At 39.6% G+C, this 17,633-nt stretch overlaps 1 protein-coding gene across 6 annotated transcripts in view; it reads right to left on the bottom strand.

Moving 5' to 3' along the window:
• Positions 1-1,554: 1,554 nt before the first annotated feature.
• UBTD2 (ubiquitin domain containing 2) overlaps positions 1,555-17,633 on the bottom strand; it is a 120,616-nt gene continuing 104,537 nt past the window's right edge. For all 6 annotated transcript variants that reach the window (XM_032801455.2, XM_032801459.2, XM_075068110.1 and 3 more), the window contains one exon: positions 1,555-8,703. In XM_032801455.2, coding sequence (XP_032657346.1) covers positions 8,306-8,703 — 398 coding nt within the window. In that variant the 3' untranslated portion in view covers positions 1,555-8,305. The remainder of the gene's footprint in view (positions 8,704-17,633) is intronic.

The raw sequence follows: 17,633 nt of genomic DNA, 5'->3' as shown, positions 1-17,633 counted from the left end.
AGCATTAGACTTACCATTAACCGACCTTAAATGTTATCCCCGTGCGTGCTGGCTGGAGTGGCCCCAGCCTTGGCCACCCCATGCCAGCCAGAGGAACCCCAGCCCCGGCCGCCCAACCCTAGCCGGCAAGCTAACCTCAGCCCCAGCCGGAGCAACCCAAGCCCCTCTCCCGTTAATCAGTTAACCAATATAATTTTAATCATTTAAACGGTTAACTTTTTAAACAATATTTACATCTCTATCTCTTATACACACAACCTCATTAGTAGGAGTGAACAAGCATTAGACCCCACTGTTTTGTGTCTGTAGGGAGTAGCGACTGAGGAATTTCAACTGCTGTGCACTTTTGACTAATTCTCTCTCCCGTTAGGTGGTACATCAGTTACTGTAAATATAGACCTAACGCCCATTTCCTGCACTGGGCTTCTGGACACTAGCAAAAAGTTGTGTGTGTCTTTATTGCCACATTACAAGTGACCATCTATTACCTGAAGGGCACTGTCAAAAGTGGAGAGTGTTGTCTCAACATCTTGACATGCCAAACCTTCAAAATATGAAGTGCTTGCCATTACTGGGCTCCAAAGGAACATCTGCCCATTCCAGAAGAGGAAGGATAGCAGCTGTGACACTCAAAGGATAGGTAGCAGGAGTAGACTGTGCTCCTGTTCTTCCCCATCAAAAAAGGAGAGAGTCAGGAAGGAGACACAGAAAAATCCTCACACATCTTTATATTTAGTTCTTACATTATTTTTTCTATATTCTGTTATGAAAACACTCTCTCCAAAAAGAGGTTAAACAGGTGACACTAACTGTAAGGATGATAAAGGGAGCAAAGCAACTTACCCAGGATGATTCAAGCTCTTTTGACATGATAGGCAGTTAAGACTATAAAAATGGGCCCAACTAAAGGTTCGTCTACATGGTGTATTAATCCACACTAGAGGGGTACAAATTCTGCTGTGCACTAGTGTTCATGCACTGGCTTGTGTGGACCCTGCTTGTGCGCTGTGTAGTACTGTTTGAAATGGGACTGTATTAATATGCATTAGGGAACTTTTAGTGCGTGCCCGTGGGTCCATCCATGCCAGTTAGTGCATGACGTGCTGTTGCATATTCAAATTTACTCCTTCTGATGTAGACTAAGGCACCATGTAGACATGCCCTAAGAGATCCACCTAACATTTCACTTAATATTAAAGGGCAACTTCACAAATAAATTACTTAACGGTTCCCTCCATCCATAAAGCCCACAATACCAGACTCTGTGTGTAATATCACACATTACACTTTCAAGTGTTGGACTTGACCTTTGGTTCCCTACCCCACTCCTCAGGGACCTGGATTCATTCACTGATTGAATACCCTATTTTACACTATTCCTGACAGACAAATTGTGTGAGATGCTGCTGAATGATACATTTGTTTTTATGACCTGAATATCTTAAGCATCCATGGGCAAAAGTGTAATAAAAAGATTGCAGAAATACAACTGGGAGTTAAATCACATTCCAATAACTTAAAAAGAGAAAAACACTCAGTTTGTTTCTTAAGGCATGGTGTTTCCAGTATTAATTTTATTTTTAAATCCAGAAAAAAGAAATCGTTGGTTTTTCTTTGCTTTTTTAATACAAGAAGTTTTGTACAGTTTCTGACTCATAGAAATTCAGGTTTTGCTCTCAATGTTATAGACGCCTAGCTATATAAAAAAATTCACATAATTTAAGTTTAAAGACAACCTACTTGTGCTTTGCAATTGATTAAAAAATATGTGCGCACACTACTGTGATATGTCAACCAAATAACAGAGGTACAACATAAAAATATACAATGCATCTTAATGTAACTCAATGTTCACAGCATCTCCAGATAGGCTAAAGAATTAATCATTGGACTGAACTAGCCAGGGAGGAAAAAGCATGTTTCACACAACCAGTGTGTTCAGTGCTAAAAGATTTAAAAGTTACAAGGGTGGCAGGGAGAGGGGAAAAAGTCACATCACTATAATCCCCTCATCCTTCTCTCAATAGCTGTTGAAATCATATTTGTCTGCATCAGTACCAAATTATCTAGCACCTTATCCTACGTAATATGAATATTTCTTTGATACATGGCACACAAACTGCGTACAAAAGAGATTTACCATAAAAGAGAAGATATTTCAAGAAGTACAAACTTGATGGTACCAGCCATCTTTGGAAATCACTACCATGAGGCAAAGAGGATATGAACCTAAGTCCCTTGCACATAACATGTGAAAATGAAGTGTCTTACACATCTCCAACTGACTAGTGCACAATATTGCACTCATTGCTCCAAGATATCTCCAGTTTCTAGACACTTCCTGGACTTGGAGAAGAGAGGCACGAATAGGGTCCTTGCTATAAGACCATTTGATTACTTTAGTAAAGCCACATCAACAGATTTTATTTGCTTCAAATTTCCTTGAACTGTCTCCAGTCTTTGGCTAGATTCAAATTTCCAGGGGGAAAAAAAAACAGGATTAAAAGTAATAAAACTGGATTTTTTGGAGTTCCGGGTGAACAAAATTTAAGGCAAGAGTCAGGATTTTAAGTTTTCAATTTGCTACATGGTTCTGATTCATTGGTCTTCATACTTAAATGTACAAATACAGCATTCCATTGGATAGATACCCAACAAATGGCCCTCCTCAAAAGGATAGGAACACACTTCTTCATGGATAGTCCAGTGGCTATATTTAATAAGAGTTTCAAAGTCCATAGTAAGAAGCTCAGCTGATTTAAAAAAACCCACGTCTTCAAACTATTTGACTTTTGTAGGCTCAGTGGCATATGCACTATTATGTTTCTCCCTTGGAAGGAGAACCATTGCCCTAGATTGATCATGGATGGTCCATCATGTCTTATGAACAGTAAGTGGCATCCACACCACTAGGGAGCATTTGTTGAAACTGATGAAATGTGAAAGGAGAAGAGCCATCTGCAGAATGAAACAATTAAAAATGCTTTATCAAAATGAAGCAGTTTTAAACAGGCAGATTTGTATTGTCTGACAATTTTGTAGTTGCAAATGCAACAGTATGATTTTATCTATTTTGGTACAAGAGAGAAGCTTGGTTGTTGAAGAGATAGTTTGTTTTGTCATTGGACTAGCTGGGATATTAAATAAATTTTAAGGGGCACTGATTTGGCCCAAAATACATTTCTTCCTTTTTTAAAAAAAAAGTTTGCCGTGTACATGGAAATCACCCAGTTTCCCAAAGCAAGTTCTTTAGACCTCTCTTTTTAAACACAATCTATTCCAAAAGAATGTCTGATGTCCAACATTCACGAGCAAGCCTACAACCAGTGACAGGTGGAAAACAAAGGAAACTTTTTTAGTTAATGGAAATTATTTCCATTTCAAACACTTGACACGCATCTATAAAGTGAAGTCGACAGATTATGAAAAGAGCTGATGTGTTCTTTATAAAAGATTTTAAAAAATCCAAACATCATCTTTGCGTAAGATGCAGGGTCTTTAACCACATATTTACAATGATGTATGAAAGATTCTGCAAAATATAAATCAAGAATCAGAAATTTAATTTTAGCATTTGCGTTTACGAATAGAATAGTGATGAACAAATTTATAGCACTCATTTAATTTGCCAACATTTATGCAGCTGAAATGCTTTCAAAATTCCCCAAATTCCAATTCCAAAAAGCAGCCCACCATTGCATCAAACTAACAAAAATATATTTACGAGCAATGCATGTGTATGCAGAAGCATGTCTGATATTATAGCGATATTTTATCATTAATAGGTCATTCGCTTTATTGAATGTCATGATGTAAACTGAATGTGTTGCTTTGTCACAAATATTAATCCTGATTGCTTTTTCTCTCTCAAAAAGCTGAATCAGTTGATTTAGTAGGAAAGGCAAAGGGAGGTGGTTTTATTTTTACATGGTGCCCTTAGCCACCCAATCGCTATAAAAAAAATCCCCTATTTACACTGCACTTTCACATCACTTAGTTTTCCAAATATTTCCTAGATACAGACAAGTAGAGGCTGCTGGTTTTAAGTAGGAAGTCAAGTGTTTTCTCAATATTACTGTCTCAAATAGAGTTTTCTGTAGATGGATATCCACAAAATGTAATGTACAAAGGGCCAACATAGTGGAAACAAAATTCAAAGTTACATACTATGGAAAAGTGCGATCACTTGGTTCTTTTTGTAAAACACAATACTCTGTAACACAGCCACACACATCCAACATGTCCCATTCTTGGTAATTTTCTACATCAGACTATATGTAGTGTTGGTGATCCTCTGCCTTTAAAGCTATTCTGGGAGTATAGAGTTTAGCCTGTCCATTACTTCTGGGTCAGATACATGCAACACCTTTGCAATAATAAGCACAAAAGTTTAAGCTCTGTGTTAAACAGACCTGTCACTGACATAAGAATGTAAAAACGTAATTTACTGGAATCACCTCCTGGCCAAAGTTAATCAGGAGTGACACACACAAGGCCTAGGGATCTAATGAAAACTTTATCCTATTACTCCTCACCTGATTATGTCAACTCTTGTGTACACATTATAAAAATCTCCCAATTAGTATACTCTTGTCTGAGGACACTGAGCCACGTGATACTACACATTGATTGGGGTGTCCAATCTATAAGACAACAAATGAAGGCCACATAGGAAACTTGTCAGGAGCACAAAGGCCATACTGAATCTGAGTACACATATTCCAATAAAAATGCACACAACACCATGTGCTCATACTTGCCTTTCTTAAATGATGAATGGAAACTGCTTGGAGTAATTCAGCCCTACAGCTGGCTGGATTTTTTTTTTTTTTTTTACTATGACTGCCAGGTGAGGACAGCATGGCCAGAAGCTGCAATTTAGAACTTCACAAGTCACACTTTGGGGGTCCAAAGTCTACCCACAAAGTTCTGCTTTTCCTTCTTCTTGTCCCACAAAGGTGTCCCATGCCTATCTATTTCTTAATGCTACACATGGGCACCAATTCTGCTCTGGGATGCAAGCACACAGTTCCCACTGAGTCCAGTGGAACTGCATAAATGCATGTGGGGGCAGATTCTTGTCCTGTTCATTTCTGTTTTTATAGCCAGGGGTCTTGTAGGAATACCAAACCTGGTCATCTTACAGATAAAAGGAAGTATAGTATTCACTGAATATATATAACCACATACAATACATTCATCAGCATGAACACACATATATGCATATTTTCAGAAATGGTCTCCTGTTAGAAGCATTAACCTTTTCCTTAACATGGATCTTATGAAATTTCTTTGTTTCCAGTTGTATCTTCTGTATTTAAATATAAAGTTGTGTGGTTAGGTTTGTCAGTTTCTCAAGAGGGGGATAAGAGACCAATATTCATTTTCACTTAAAAAAAAAAAAAAGTGATTTGCAATCAGACTGCTTGGTTTTGAGATTTGTGCTTATGGGAAGGGAGATAGGAATGAGAGTATGTTTTCTATGTAACAGCCCCATGGGTGATCAAATACGGCAATGCTCACCCCCGTACACGCATGAAGGCCAATTAAAAATTGCTTAGACATCATTCTCCTCACTATCCCCATCAAAATACTTAACGTAAAAAAATGTTACATGTTACAGCACAACATACTACAAAGGAGATGTGGAAATGCATTTACATTGTTTGTCAGAAACCTGTAATATTGAAAATTATATTCGGTAAATTACCTCAAACTCTCTGAAAATGCATTCTACAAAAGAATAATGATGATTTTGTAACTCCCAACATTTTAGTTACAGCTTTGTTACTTTACAGCTGTAACTTTCCCCCCTTCCAGAACTGTTTCTAGGGAAACTCCATTATAAAAACAGATTAAAACAAAAATTTCTACCATGTTTCACAAGACCTGCTGCTCCAGATATGAAATGATTATTTGCTGCTTAGATAAAGTATAACATTTATTTCATAAAACAATCTAGTTTTACCAGGCACATTTGAACAGTTAAAAATCCATGAGATTTTTGAGCTGGTTGTACAGAAATCCAGTATTATTTCCACCTTCGAGATGCAAAAGACATGTGGTGAAAGAATCACTACAGATTAGCCGGATTTTGTCTTAAAAATTCTGACTTTTGTGAATTTTACACCCTTTGTGAAAAAATCCAAAGGTTTCAAGCAAGTCAGGGCTTAAGTCTGTTTGCCTTTTTCACAAAAAAATGTAGCAATTTGGTGCTCACAAAAACGAGGGACTAAATTACATGGCTACCTCCATACAACTCTGTCATTGCACTTCTGTGTTGCCAGGCTTCAACCTACCTTGAGTAGATCTGACAGTGATTTGTGGTTTTGTGACATACAACATGGGAACTATGATAAAAGTAAAGCTCATGCTCATGTGTGATGTGGTATCAAATATGAACTTCAGTTTCTAAAAGTGAAAGACTAGAGTACTAAATTCAGTGAACAGATAAAAAGGTTAAGAGCGATATGGAAAACCTCAGGAGCTGGCAATTTCAAGTGAACTGTGCTAGTTCCAATTTTACACTGTTATTTGCCAAGTAAACAACCCCCCATTAAGTTGTACAGAATTAAAGTAGCTCTCTTCACTTCAAATGTAAAAGTGTCAATCCTAAAATAGTGACTATCATCAGTGGAATAAAAGCCATTCTGGGCAATTTTAGATTTAGGTATGGAAGATAGAAAGAGCAATACAGTGAACCACGTCTGAATAAGCAAAATAGAGATTTGGTAGGAATTAAGTCATTTGAGTGCATGAGGACTGAAAAACTAAAAATAACTGTGTTTATAAACGGAATGCGGGACACAGTTTCAGAGAAGGATATACCCTGTATCCCAAACTCAGAGAGATGCAGAGCATCCAAACAAAGGAACTAGATCAGTTTCTTTTAACATGGTAACAACTATTCAATAATTACATTTTTTTTTCAACATTATGTTCATCCTATTAATTAATTTTGTTTAGGTGAAAAATGATCATAAATGTTGTCCAAAAGCACACTGCAACAGAGGTGTCTGTTCCCAGAAAAAAAGGCTCCTTTTACATTCTGAAGGGAAAGTGCCAGATATTAAACCTAGTGACCATATTCTAGGCTCCTGATGCATTACAATGAACGTATTTCCACAACCGCAGACTAGAAAGTGACCATGTCCTCCAACACTGAGACTTAGGGAATGGCCTCTGTTTCTACTGGTAGTGATATGAACAATCAAATGTAGTGTGTTTTATATTCTCTTTTCTACGATTTTCCACAGAGTGTGTCCTCTGAGAAGTCAGAATTGCATTCAATCATATTTGGGCGTAACTTTGTGATTTTATCTGGAAGTATTCTAGGCTAGTATACCAATGTCAGTTGATAAAGGTTGTGCGGTTTTTTGTTGTTTTTTTTTAAATCTCATATCAGTGTCCCTCTTGTAATTAGCTAGCCTTTTGTTAATTGTCTGTTTTACAGGATCAAGAAGGCTACAGTAATTTAGTAGGCACATTACTCAGGTGCCAATGAGCCAGAAAACTGCAGCAAAAGTCAACACTGCAGCAAGTAACTTTACAGTACAGTACATGAATGGTTTATTAAAATGTGTATACATTTCCTAAATTATTGCCTAATGCTCCAGAAGGCAGTATTTACCAAACACTGAAGCCTCAAACGGCACAAGCCCATTTATCACCATCCTGGAATGTGCTAAAACTGGTTGGTCTGAACATGAAGAAGAGCCACATTTGGGGTGGAACACAGCATTGATAGAACACAACACAAACATCTGTTCTTCAGTCCACCTCTCTCTGGATGAGATTCACTACGCCACAGGAGTAATCTGACACAGCACATGAGTTAAACCAAAACAGAAACAATCATCATAAATACTGAGCAAAGTGGACCTACCAGAGCAGCTACACTTCTGGGATGAACTGTAAGTGGTGCCGATTTCATGAAGTATTACAATTTGGTTTAATGTTTTTTTCTTTTTTTTTTTAAAAAGTGCTTTCTCCATGGATCAATGCTCCACCTACAGTTCCAAGCATTATTACAAGTTTTTATTATTTAAATGACAGACTTCCCCCTTACACATACCCTTCATTGCATTTGCCATGTGCTTCTTTCTGTGGTGTTAAAAAAATATCAGATCAGGCAAACCCCAAGGGACAGTTTACATTTGTGTTTTGTTTCTGCAGATCTCCATCACAGATGGAATTTTTGCTAGTCATTTCTTGGAACCAATCCATTAGCAGGAAAAATAAGAGCAGAGAAAATAAATCCCATGTGATAGAAGAGGAGGAATGGAGAATCAATAAACAAGCAGAATCAGTTTTCCACCGGGGTTGGATTTGCTAAGGGCTGGCTCACAATGACTTGTACCACATAATCCTTCGGGATTTTCAGCTCCTCCAGTTTCATTTTGTCTGCGAGCGGCCTGCCTGAGAAGAACCAGCGCTGACTGCTGGGCTCCACTCCTTCCACTGTATGCAGTCGCCTCTTCATGTGATATACTGTGTCCATGCTGCGGACCATAAGTTTGAGGTCTTTGCCTGTTGAGAGGCGCAAGCGAAGCTGGCATTCATGCCCAGAATTGGGTGGTGGATCGGGAATATCTAGAGTCTCCAGGTCTCCCTTCTCCTCTATCATATTGATGGGTGGGGCCAGGCAGTAGACTGGAAGCTGGTATCTGTTGCCCAGTTCATCATAGCACTCTGTAAGAGCACCTTTGGGAGACAGAGGAAAGAACAGTATAAATAAATGCATTTTACACTTAAATCAAACTGGTGGTAACCACAAAAACATTTGTTTTTGTTATTAGAAAAATGGTAGATTGAATTATATGTATGTGATTAAAATTATAGAAAGTTTTGGATAGATGTTACACTAGTATAGGCCTGAAATTTCACAAGTTAGAATCCCCTTTTCTCTCAAGCCCCTTGATGGTGCCCACCCCAATGAGAACAAAAATACATTTCAGCATTCAGCATTAAAGCAACAAGGAAACTGGTTTGCAGTCTTTGACAAGGAGTTCTCTCACTACTGATGTTGTAAGTGAGGTTCAACAGACAACTCAGGAATTATAACTTACATTTACAAAGCTATTAATAAGTATCATAGCTGTACACTGAGAGACACACTTCTCACCATGAGACTTTCAAGAATTACACTAGAAAAATGTGGCAGAGCTACATTTTTAGCAATAAAGTTTTCAGTTAAAGTAAGTTAAAGAGAGAATTCAAGCCTGACTACCTATGTCACATATCACATTCATGCAGTTTGTCAGGAAAATGAGATGCAGTGGAAGCCAGACTTTGATTTCCTAAATCAGAGCAGAAATCTGCTCTCAGTCAGTGAAGTTAAAAAGCATATATTTGCATACCAAGGAAATGCTACAACGTGGTCTTGCATTTACCTGTTTGTAATAAATTTTCTCATTCTTGCCCCTAGATGGGGCACATACACTTGCAAGATTATCCATCTTTTTGTAGTTACAAATGTTTGAGATGAGCCAAGTCCCTGAGCTACAGAATATTTTAAAAACTCTTTGACTCTGCAATTCTGCACACACCATCCCAACTGTTCCTCATTAGAAATTAAGGCCTTTTCTAGTTGGAGGCTTTTTTCATGCTGACAGTGAATTACCTTAAATGTCGCTGTTCGGTTGATCAACAAAAATTACTGCAACATGAAATTATATCTTGGGGACATACTGCATAGCTCTTTCATTTCATTCTAACAGTCATATCTGATGCTGAGATCTAGTGTACTTTCTTTGAAACAGAAACTTACACATTCTTTTTAAATATTCGGTTTTTTTAAAAAGACATTTTTAGCTCATTCCTCACCAACATAAATTAAACATACGAGCATTGACTGATTAAAATATAAATGTCCCAAAAGCTGCACATTAGGACTTTCATCTCTATTTGTGTGACCAGCAACAATCATTATACTGTGGGTTTCCTAACAAATCCAGAGGAATATGGTTTTCCTGCAGCAGAGTAATTTTTTAAAAAGCAAACAAAACATGAAAGAATGATGCCTGGAGTAGACAAACATCTATGAAAAATGGAACACTTCTAGTAATCAGTCAAGAGAAGTTGTCCTGAACTCAAATATTACCCAGTTATAGTTGTGTCCCCAAACTGCCTGCTCTCTTCTAGTAGAAGGTCTTTTTTTCCCCTAAAATGGTCAAAAGGGCAGCTCTACTACATGAAAGAAGAGAAATGGCTGTACTACCACTCTCAGTCTTATCCAGACTAACACGGCTACCCTTCTGATATTTGACAATCTCAATCTTGTGCATTCCACAGTAAACCAAGCAGGACTAATTAACATTTAATCCAGGTACTTTATATAAAGTATGACAGGAGAAATAACTAACTCCTTCAGTTCTCACAGCCCAAAGATTTTTTTTGCTTTTATTTTTTTGAACAGTACACATTTTTATTTTGGGTACCTAATCAGTATAGCAAATATACAACACAGCAAGATTAATTTTTCCTGTGAACAGTAAATTTATTTTTTGAGTGCTTTGCTACATGCAACCAAATAGGTCTAGCATTTTTATAGTCCCAAGGAAGCTAAAGTATATACCACTATCAACTTTTAAAAACACATATTTGCCATAAAAGAAAGCTACTTCTTAGGCTGTGGCAGGGCAGGGCCATAAAGGGGTTAATATGAAATACAATGGTAACATAGAACTAGGATAGGCTTGCCAAGGATTTCTTCATGACCTATAGTCCTAGTCCATTTGAACCAACATCAATGCCAAAGTATATGCTATAAACAGCTGGTTGCTTAATCATAATCAGGTAAGCAATATTAAAACCCAGCTAATTCGGTGCAGTCTTCTTGGAATATGCATACAATTCTTTGAGGACTTTGAAAGGGGTAAACTAAAGTTGCTGTCTCGCCACTGAAAAATGCACAGTCTAATGATAGTACTAGGAAAGGTTTAAGATAAATTATAAGTATAAAAAATGTATTTGGAACCCTGTCTTCAAAACTTTCAAACTTTCTCCATCACTGTGAAATATTTTTAAGATTCTTGAAAATCCTTAAATGTGCCAGCTGCACCGCTGCAGCACATCTGGTGAAGATGTTCTATGCCAATTGGAGAGGGCTCTCCTGTTGGCATAAAAACACTACCTCAGCAAATAGCAGAAGCTATGTCAGTGGGAGAAGCTCTCTTGCTGAGACAGTGCTGTGCACACAAACGATTATATCAGTGTACCTCTTGTCGCTTAGGGGGCTGGTTTATTCACACCCCTGAGTAACCTAAGTTATGCCAACACAGGCTGTAGTGTAGACATAGCCTGAGCATTTAACTAGAAACAAAACACACGTGAAAGAAGAACAGACAAAACTGAAGTATCCTCTGACAAAGTTGGTTGTCAGTGTTGGAAAGCTCATGTCACCCAATATACTTACAATGTTATACATTTAACATTATTCTTCATTTGTTGTGTGCCAAAAATACTTGGCATTATGTAGAACAGAAGAAAAATGGGTCCATGTCCCAGGGAGCTTTCAGTCTGCTCAAATAAAAATGGAACTATGCAACTAGAACCCATATTATCAGTGTGGTTCTGGTCCCATTCAAGCATCTAATCCACATAGAGGTTTATGAAACTATTATACGCTTTGGACTAAGGAAACTAGTTCTCTAGCTAAGGTGGTAGATGTTCATATACTTTGATGTAGAAGTCCTGGGTTCAAATCCCCCTGGACAATCTGTCTAGCCGTGTTGTATTTAAAAAGTTACATACAAAAGTCAATAATGAAAAAAATGTCATCTCTGCTTGAATTCAAAAGTGAAATATCTGACTATATTCACAACTAGAACTGGGTGAACTCTAATTTTTTTTGATTTTTTTTTAAGAAAATGTAGTGAAATTCAAATTATCTGCAACATGTTTGTGAATGATACATCAGTTATCATTGCAAGGACTGTCTTAATAACAGATTGATGCTCTTCAGACTCGTGACAGTGTGTGTATTTTTTATTATATATAGCAACTAAACAGAGAAGTGAATACATTTTAACTGCTCAAAACTTTTATTTTTGCTGTTATAATAGAAAACTTTCTGTTACTAACATTAAAAGCCACTTTTGGGCTTATGTTCAGGCCAGTGGTTTTCAACCTTTTTTCATTTGTGGACCCCTAAAAAATTTCAAATGGAGGCGTGGATCCCTTTGGAAATCTTAGAAATAGTCTGTGGATACCTAGGGATCCTCAAACCACAGGCTGAAAAGCACTGTTTATGGTAATAACCTTTCATGGATCCCTTAGGCATAGTCTGCGGACCGCCAGGGGTCCGCGGACAACAGGTCAAAACCCACTGATTTAGGCCACAAAGTCATGCCACAAGAAGTGGCATTAATAGAATGTTAAGATCTCGATACACTAAGGACACTGGCTCCCTTAAACTTGTGACACAAAGCAACACAGATGGAAATTTCAAAGTTAGACAGACAGTTCCATCCTCTGCTTTTTCCATTATTGTTATTTATTGAGTGCCAACAGTGTGTTCGAAGCTGGAACTCACAGACAGCGATGATCCATGGCCAAAAGGCTTCCAGTCTAATATAGACAGCCAAAACCAGACCAGACAACATATCAGAATAGATGTAAAGAACAAAGGACCCAATGATTGCCAAACTTCTGAATTTGGAGGATGTGTTTGTTATTGGCTTGATATACAACCAAGAGGCTCTGGAGAAGGGCACGGTTTTTAAGGAGGAAAATGAACCAAGGGAAGATGACTGTGCCATAAAGAGAAGGAGAGAATTCTACACGGAAGGAAGAGGAAGAGAAAAATGACTAAGGTATTTCAGTACAGTTAGCAAGGAAACAATGGTGTAAGAATATCACAATAGCTAGCTAGAACTCTCTTACAAATTTTAATTCTCCTTTTGGTCATTTATATTAATCACTGTGGAAAAGATTAAAGTGACACTGTATTTTAGGAGAGGGGAAAAAAGGGAGTAATAGACTATTTTATGATAATCTGTAGCACCTGCCAGTGAACTAGTATTTCAGGTGTAACAGAAGCTCTCTCAGCCCTCTTGGCTGCATGGTAAGTGCCCTGAACATAACTATATGCAAGAGGCTGGGAATACAGAAAGATATGGCAACAATGGGAGGAAAGGTGGATGAAGCTTCATTAGAGAAAGTGACATGTAAGATGACCTACTATAATTTTGTGTCACTGTCTCAAGGAAGTAGAAACCAATAGTTTACTTCCTTTGGCAGCATGCTTATCTTAAGCGGCAATTTTAAAACTTTTTAAAAAAGTGCAAATCACATCCCTTCTACGCCCCTGGCACATAACATCATTGCGGCAACTACAGCAATTGCTTTCAAGGAACAGTATAGGAAAGCTGTGTATTTTATCTTCTAATACAATTTAGTAGGTGGATACAAGGGAAGATGGCACCACGTGAGAGCTTACAGAACTTTGTGGAGCACAAAGTAGTGCAATGTGGGACACAAACATTCCATGAATCAAAGATCGAGAACCTCTCAATAACAGAGGACCCACTGTAACAAAAATTACTGGAGTAATTTGATACTGACCTTCCCATGTGGCCATATCAGGTATTAACCTTCGGAACCGCTGACTCATGTCAGTTGATTGTAGCCAGAGAACATAGCTGAGTGTTTTATAGTAATAAACATGTAACACAGGCTTACGAACAGAGTAAGGGGGGGAGGGGGAATGTCCTGTTTACTTAAAAGAAGTAATATATTCTTGGACTCAGAACAGGGACATTTTGGCATAAGTCAGAAGGTGGCACAGAAAGCTTCTTAATAGTTGTTACACAGACTTGCAACAGTTTTAGGGTTTTAAACAGAAAAACAATCAAAACCAAAAAAAACAAAGTTAATATCAAGTACACTGGATTAGAAATTTTTTTAAAGATGAAGTACTATATAGGCTTTAAAACTGTGTCTTAACTAGTTAGTAGTGTGAAGAACTTTTTCCTAGAATAGTAACTGAAAACCCTAGGGAAAAAATGACTGGTTTCTGTGCTTAAACAGGTTTGCTTAAATCAGAATTTGGATGCATCTGTCCTTTTGCATGTTAAACATTATTAATTTAATAGATCCAAACTATAGTAAACGTAAAATTTCTGGAAGAGTTGATGAAATCAAGAACAAGTTTGTATGCCCACACTTATTCAAAGCTATAAAAGAATCTTAGAATGCATTCTAACAGCCCTTTTTTCAAGCTATATAATGCACTAACTTCAGGAAGATGCAGCAAAATCTTATTTGCTGTTCTCGACGGTGGTTCACTTTCACATAGATCCCCAGCAGTTTCAAGATAAACCATTAAGAACCCAAAATTTACAACTGACCAGACTTAAACAAATAAACAAACAAATAAACAAAACCCCCACCACAACAATAGCAGGTTTGCTGTCTGGGGAGAAACTTTTTCCTAGAAAGCCAAGGACAAGTAGTTCATCTAAAGAGTTTAAATGTCTGTGTATTTATAACATTTCAATCATCCTAGAAACAGCTGGCTCATTTGTTCTTATTACTGAAAAAAATCTCCATTCGAAAAGCATGTATATTATTCAATTCAAGGACACCTGGATCGCTCAAAACACTGGCACTGTAAGACTTTCATCTACAGCTTGCTGCTCTGAATCTAGCCTGGGTCTCTAATTCCTGAAAGACATCACCGTCCAATGGTGGTTTGAGAGCCTATATGAACTGAATCTATCTTATTCTAGTTCACAGTGGTCAGGGATTCCTAGAGGGCAATCACCATTAACATGAAAACTGAACTATCTTCTGTGATATTTGTATTTATGCAACCTACCGTTAATACAAACTGGGAGAGTAAAACAAAAAGGGTGCTACTTTGCAGTCAAACCCATATAACTTAGTGACTGAAGCAGTATTAAAAAGTTAAGGGCATTATATTATTTGTGGAAGCCTGTGTGTCACACTAAGCACTAAAGCAATAAACTAACTATAAATATCAATGGTGCGGGTGAAGTACTTTAAAGTAAACAAGTGTGAATTCCCCATGCTCTTTTCATGTTCATTTGCCAGCTGCATTAAGCCTACGCCTGCAACACAAATTTTAACATCTGTAAAGCTACTGTACATTACATTGCCTCATCAACTCCTCATGAAGTGTAAGTGCTTTCCCTAGAATCCAACAGTCTCACAACTGCTTAAATAACCAAAGGATTCCAACTGAGCTTCTATCTTTATCCTCTTTTTAGCATAAAACACTTACTTAAGCACTTTGAAGCAAGAGCTTGTAGACAATAGAAGTTAAGCATTTAATAATTCTCATTCCAAATTTATGGGAAAAGAGCTCTACCATTAAAAGAACATTACATGTCTGGCTCAAGTCCACAAAAGGAAACTCTTTCTGAGCCAGCAGGAGTTCTGAGGGCTGCAGAAGCTGATTGGTAGGGCCCTACCAAATTCACGGCCATGAAAAACATGTCATGGGCCGTGAAATCTGGTCTCCCTCCATGAAATCTGGTCTTTTGTGCGCTTTTACTTTATACTATACAGATTTCATGGGGGAGATCAGCATTTCTCAACTTGGGGGTCCTGACCCAAAAGGGAATTGCAGGGGAGCCACAAGGTTATTGTAAGGGGGGTCACGGTATTGCCACCCTTACTTCTGTGCTGCCTTTGGAGCTGGACAGCCGGAGAGCAGCAGCTGTAGGCTGGGTGCCCAGCTCTGAAGGCAGCGCCCTGCCAGCAGCAGTGCATAAGTAAGGGTGGCAATACCATACCATACCATACCACACCACACCACCCTTACTTCTGTGCTGCTGCCTTCAGAACTGGGTGGCCGCAGAGTGGTGGCTGCTGGCGGAGGGCACAGCTCTGCCAGCAGCAGCGCAGAAGTAAGGGTGGCATGGTATGGTATGGTATGGTATTGCCACCCTTACTTCTGCACTGCTGCTGGCAGGGCTCTGCCTTCACAGATGGGTTCCTGGTCAGCAGCTCCTACTCTGCAGCTGTCCAGCTCTGAAGGCAGTGCCACCGCAAGCAGCAGTGCAGAAGTAAGGGTAGCACTACTGCAATCACTCTACAATAAAAGACGGTTACTCACCTTTGTAACTGTTGTTCTTCGAGATGTGTTGCTCATATCCATTCCAATTAGATGTGACGCGCGCCGCGTGCATGCTCATCGGAAGATTTTTACCCTATCAATACTCGGTGGGTCGGCTGGGCGCCCCGTGGAGTGGCGCCGCTATGGCGCTGGATATATACCCCTGCCGAACCAACAGCCCTTCAGTTCCTTCTTGCCGGCTACTCCGACAGAGGGGGAGGAGGGTGGGTTTGGAATGATATGAGCAACACATCCCGAAGAACAACAGTTACAAAGGTGAGTAACTGTCTTTTCTTCTTCAAGTGCTTGCTCACATCGATTCCAATTAGGTGATTCCCAAGCCTTACCTAGGCGATGGGGTCGGAGTGAGATGTTGCAGAATGCAAAACTGCTGAGCCAAAGCATAATGAGAGGCAAAGGTGTGGACCGAGGACCAGGTAGCTGCGCAACATATCTCCTGGATGGGTACATGAGCCAGGAAGGTGGCACATGAAGCCTGAGCTCTGGTAGAATGAGTGGTGAGGTGGCTCGAGGGAACATGAGCCAAGTCATAACAAGTATGGATGCACGCGGTCACCCAAGATGAGATCCTCTGGGAGGAGACAGGTAGGCCCTTCATTTGGTCTGCCACCGCGACGAAGAGTTGGGGCATTTTACGAAAGGGTTTTGTGCGCTCGATATAAAATGAGCGCGCTCTACAGACGTCTAGGGAGTGCAACTGCTGCTCCCGTCGTGATGAATGTGGCTTCGGAAAGAAGACCGGAAGGAAGATATCCTGGTTTACATGAAAGGCTGAAACCACTTTAGGAAGGAACACTGGGTGTGGTCGCAACTGCACCTTGTCCTTGTGAAACACAGTATACGGTGGGTCCACCGTGAGAGCCCGAAGCTTGGAGACTCGTCCGGCTGATGTAATGGCTACGAGGAAAGCTGTCTTCCAGGACATAGTAGCGAGCAGGTTGCTAACAGCTCAAATGGAGCAGACATGAGTCTGGTTAGAACCAGGTTGAGGTCCCAGGTTGGGACGGGGCATCGTACTTGGAGGTATAGGCGCTCCAAGCCCTTGAGGAACCTAGAAACCATAGGTTGCGAGGACACGGAGTGGCCACTCTCTCCTGGGTGGAAGGTAGAGATGGCCGCCAAGTGCACCCTCGATGTTATCGCTAGGCCCTGCTGTTTGAGATACCAGAGGTATTCCAAGATAGTGGGGATCGAGACTTGAGTGAGAGTGATATTCTGCGTTTCGCACCAACAGGAGAAACGCTTCCACTTGGCCAGATACGTTGACCGAGTGGAAGGTTTCCTGCTACCCAGGAGTACTTGTTGTACTGAGGCAGAGGAACGTAACTCGGACTGGCTTAACCACGCAGCAGCCATGCTGTGAGGTGAAGGGACTGCAAGTCTGGGTGGCGAAGTCTGCCGTGGTCCTGCATTATGAGGTCTGGGCGAAGAGGCAGGGTAATTGGGTTGGCTATCGACAGGTCGAGCAGCATGGTGTACTAGTGCTGCCTGGGCCATGCTGGAGCGATCACGATCAAGCGAGCTCTGT

The sequence above is a fragment of the Chelonoidis abingdonii genome, chromosome 7, assembly GCF_003597395.2.
Source record: "Chelonoidis abingdonii isolate Lonesome George chromosome 7, CheloAbing_2.0, whole genome shotgun sequence".
Classification (NCBI taxonomy): domain Eukaryota; kingdom Metazoa; phylum Chordata; order Testudines; family Testudinidae; genus Chelonoidis; species Chelonoidis abingdonii.
The sequence above is the reverse complement of the archived record's forward strand: the minus strand, read 5'-3'. Positions and strand labels throughout refer to the sequence as shown.